A 4826-nucleotide genomic window follows, 5' to 3' on the forward strand; every position below is an offset into this window, starting at 1 on the left:
ATTTTTTATTTTTAAAAATAGAAATACAAGAAGTAGAAATAAATAAATAATAAATAAATTTCCCCCCCCTTTTTTAGTGGTTACAAAGACCATCACTGTGGAAGAGACCTACGTGAATGGAAAAAAGGTGGACTCCTCCAAGAGTGTTGGTGTGGATGTGAATCAAATGAAGTAAAAAGAAATCAAAAGAGTCAACAAATTCAATAAAGATCCTGCAGTTAAATTAATGTTGCATGTGTATTTGTTAAAGACATAAAACCCTTGTAAAATATATTTTTTTATATTTATAATGCAAACTGGTGAAAACCAGTGTATATTGATGGCCACATTAAGGATAAATACCAGTCACCTCAACAGCTTTATCACTCTTTAGAGCGCCATAGTGAAAGCTAATAGCAATACCCCAGGTGACTAAAGAAAACAAGCAAAAAAAAACAAAAAAACAAGCAGAACCTTTGTGCAAAATTTAAAAGTAATCACATGTATGCATAAGGCCATTAGTGTAGCCCAGGGTTACACCGGTATATGGCGTATACCCACTTATTTTTCCATCAGCATTGTGTATACTCACTTCTAAATCCCCTGTGTTCTGCACTAATAAGCAGAAACTCCAACCCAAATTTCCCATTTTTTCCAAGGATGGTGAAGTGCTTTCAATTTGCTAGTACTCACTGCTTTTACATTGGTTAACTTTAGGCATGACAACCAGTCAGCCAATCAGAGGCAGAGAAGGTTTTTGCTGAGGTTGATATTGCTCACATATCAAATAACATTTACAAGTTTATTCTAAATGATTTGCCTTTTGGATTTGCAACTAATCGGTAATATGAAGCGAGCTAGTCAATCAACACTGTTATTTCCTAATTACAAACGTCCTCATGAAGTAACATTAGCCAGCAGTTCAGCTACTGTTTGAGATGCTACCCCGTTACAGTTAAGCCTAACGTCAATGCTCGCTCTGCTCCCAATCCCCATCGGATAAGATTCTGTCAGTGAAGTGGAAGGTGCCTCTTCACCCTTAGCCATAGTTGTCGGTACAACTTTGGATGAAGACCTCAACTATGCTAGGTGGGCGCCCCCGCAAGGTCCAACATTTTTATTGTTGGACCTCGTAAATTATGGTAATAAAATGTCAGAGCTCGACAGTGCTGGCAGGGCAGTACGCAGGGGCCAAAAATACTGAGGTCAAAAGTCAGAACTTAAAAAGAATGGTCCTTTCTGAGTAAATTACCTGTTCTCGATTATCCGGACAAGACCATCCTCTGCTTTATTTGAGTCATTAGATTCTTGTATTTCTAAATTTCTATGGAAAAAAATACCCCCAGGAATATGCTTGAAAACTATGCAAAAAGCCAAAGATTGTGGTGGCTTAGAGTTACCAAACTTCCAGGACTATTTCTTAGCCAATAGGCTGCAGTATATCACACGTTGGTTTAAAAGTAACCATGGAGAGAAAGAATGGATGGACATTGAACAAACATTCTGTGACAATCTGGAAATTTCTGAATTACCAGTTATTTAGCAGTCCGAGCATTAAACATCAAAAATGTTTTAAAAGCATCAACATCAACTCCTCTCTGACAGCTTGGTGGGAGCAACCGTTTTTGGCATTTACTTAATCATATTTAGTTACTTTAACACAATTGTTTCATGTTGGCAAGGTAGGACATAAAACACTTGTGTTAAAGTAACTAAATATGATTAAGCGAATGCAAACTGTTGCATTATTTTTTTAATAATATTTTTAATAATATAATATTTAAAATACCCAAATCTTCAGTCTTTCCTTGCAATTTAACACCCATCTGGAACAACCTTGACATCCTGCAAAACCAAAAAATGCCCAATTTTATGGTATATAACAAAGGATAAAGCATGTAGAACACATAGTTTAGGATGGGGAATTCATTTCATTTGACACAGTTACACTATATGAAACAAACAGTAACACATTTTTCGAATACCAACAACTCAAGTTTGCAATTCACAATAAATATATGGTAAAGCAACTCGAATCACAAATCCTGTGCAGTTTAGGGGGGTGGTGGTGGTGGTGGTGGGGGGTTAGCTTGCTGTGGTTGTCCCCAAATGGGTGTGGTGATGGGTGTTGGGGCTGGGTGGGTTGTGTGCGCATCTCCCCCTGTCGGGGTGGTTTCGGCAGGGTCTGGGGGAGGATGGGACCGGGGACACAGTCCAGGGGTGCGTGCAGTGAGTACTAAACCACACACACCGCTTGGTCAGTGGATGGGCAGTCTCTGGGGTCTGTTGAGGTTCCCGGGGGTGCGGGTGTTGCTGCCCTGGGTATATGACCCCTCCTGCCCTCTGGTGGCTGTCAGAGAACAAGGTTGCCCTTTCTGGCTAAGAAAAATAGGTATCCCCAATGGTAGATACGGCCCTGAGTACTGGATTTGTAGAATATACCACCCTTGATATGTTGTAAATTCATTTTTTATGTTAAATATTCTCATGTTACATGTTGTTTTATTGAATATTCTGAATAAGTAATTCCAATCATCATATGATATACGAATCTGGGTTGCACTAAAATAATCTTTATTTAAATTTTTAGAGTTTATCAACTTCCGTTTATCGATTTTGTTTTCATGGGCTTAATTTTTATTTTTATATCTAATCTGAAATATGAACAAGGATGTCAAATTTACATCTAAAATGCTTTTCCTATATAAATGATGAAATTTTATTAAAAATGATTAAACATCATGTTGGCCTCATAATACCAACAAACTCCTTCTGATTAAGTTATGTTTATTTTAATAGTGGCCCACACTAACGTATCTGATGTGTTCCAGAGGACCACTGAACGTGTTTCTACATACAGCTACGGTATAATGGAGCATCGCCAGCGTTTTCGTATAAAATGGGGTTGTCAGGAGGAAATCTTCAATTCTCCTCCAGACTTCATCCCCATCATGGGGTGAGAGAGAAGGTGAGTGTGATGGATCCTCCCTGTGTTCACGCCCATGGCCACGAGCAACAAACTTCCTAGCAGACATGACCCCGATCTGCTGCGACTGCAAACCTTGCCTTTCTTTTTTCTTCTTATTTCTAGTTTTTTTTTTTTTTTTTTATTGGCAGGTGGTAAACAGCAGCTAGGTTAATACCACGATTAAAGACATCTTTTTATTCAGGCTTGGCGCCTCCTGGCACATTACTCCTCAGGACACTGGCTTGTAACATTTCATGGGCATTACGCTGCCGGGCGTTATGCATAAGTTAGGCTGTCGTTGGACATACCCTCTGGAATTGTTATGAATACGCTATGCATATGCCCAAAATAAAAAATAAAATACATAGAAAGTTCAGCATATGCCGACGTTTTAGAAAATTCTGGGACGTCAGGCATAGGCTGTCTAAATGGGTGTTTTTCAACCTTGGTCCTCAAGGCACACTGCTCTGCATGTTTTGGATGTTTCTGAGCTTCACACACCTGATTTAGATGATTGCAGTTCAGCAAAGCCTGATGATCTGCTATCAATTGATAACAGGTGTGTGAAAACTGAGAAACATCTAAAACATGCAGGGCAGGGTGCCTTGAGGACCAGGATTGAAAAACACTGGTCTAAATGGTGTGACATTTAGACACGAGGAGAGTGATTTTCTACTCTTGGCGCGGCAGTTTCTCACGCATGGGTTATTTTGTTGTGCGATGGTATACAGCTCATTATCAAAATATTAGCATATTGTGATAAAGTTAATTATTTTCCATAATGTAATGATAAAACTTGAACATTCATATATTTTAGATTCATTGCACACTTACTGAAATATTTCAGGCCTTTTATTGTCTTAATACGGATGATTTTGTCATACAGCTTATGAAAAACCCCAAATTCCTATGTTACAAACATGTTATTCACATAAAACTGTTGGTAGGGACAAGTAGGTCAGTCCAAAATTTTGGTAGGGACAGGTCCCTGTACAAGAGGCTGTGTTTGTGTTGTGCCTTTATACAGGGTTTGGTTTATTGTTAGAATTTGCTGATGTTTGCCAGCAGAGGGTAGCTTGTCTCAGTGTATGACAGAGACGGTAGAGATACCTGATTATTTAACCTGGCTTTAAGTTGTGTTCTGGCCGACACTCCAAAGAAGTAACAGCTGATAAAGATGTTGTAGCCCCTTACAGTCCAACCCGTCAGAGCTATCTACTCCACAGTCCCTATGCAAACCTACGCCCATGCACTAACTAACTGACTGACTCACTGGTTCCACCACACATGCTAAAATAGTGTAGATAAGTGTAGATTGATTTGATATATTCAGTACATTTCTTTAATTGATCACTTGACTAACCATTTAATTATTAAACAGTCATATCTGTTGGAAATAAGAGATGTGTTTAAGGCTATGATAATAGGAAAGACATTGAATTAATCAACATTTTGGATAATAAAGGAGCGTGTATAAATACCTTAAATGCTAACTAGTTAATTTTCTGATACAGTATCTGAGCTTCTGAGTTAACTTTAATTAAGCCTTTTAATTTTTTTAAAACGACTGACACTGAATTTAAAGAACTCCTGACGGTTTTCTTGTACTTAAGAAGATTCAGGTAGAGCAACATTTTGTTTCCTTTAGCGTTTAAAAAAGACAGGTGGAAAGTGCTGTTAAAAGTTTGTCACGATAAGACATGATTGAAGGGACCTTAAGGCTTAAGAGATAACGATTGCACATTTTTTTCTACTTTGAGTTAGTGCTTTTTATTAGGAGCTGAAACAGAGCTGGATCAGATGGATCTAATGATCCCCTTATTTACTTTTTTCCCATTTCATGAAGATTCCCAGATAACTGTAAGAACTTACTGGAATT

The 4826-nt window shown here is 38.2% G+C and overlaps 2 protein-coding genes across 2 annotated transcripts in view; both read left to right on the forward strand.

Annotated features, from left to right (window-relative positions):
• Positions 1 to 183, forward strand: part of LOC107090754 (keratin, type I cytoskeletal 50 kDa-like) — a 14313-nt gene extending 14130 nt beyond the window's left edge. Inside the window, exon 8 of the mRNA XM_015384314.1 lies at positions 78 to 183. Within this exon, the coding sequence (XP_015239800.1) occupies positions 78 to 175 (98 nt within the window). The 3' untranslated portion in view covers positions 176 to 183. The remainder of the gene's footprint in view (positions 1 to 77) is intronic.
• LOC107090756 (keratin, type I cytoskeletal 50 kDa-like) overlaps positions 1 to 4826 on the forward strand; it is a 19762-nt gene that overhangs the window by 2618 nt on the left and 12318 nt on the right. The window lies entirely within an intron of this gene.

Source organism: Cyprinodon variegatus, unplaced genomic scaffold (assembly GCF_000732505.1).
Source record: "Cyprinodon variegatus isolate N-32 unplaced genomic scaffold, C_variegatus-1.0 Scaffold310, whole genome shotgun sequence".
In the NCBI taxonomy this organism is placed as follows: Eukaryota; Metazoa; Chordata; class Actinopteri; order Cyprinodontiformes; family Cyprinodontidae; genus Cyprinodon; species Cyprinodon variegatus.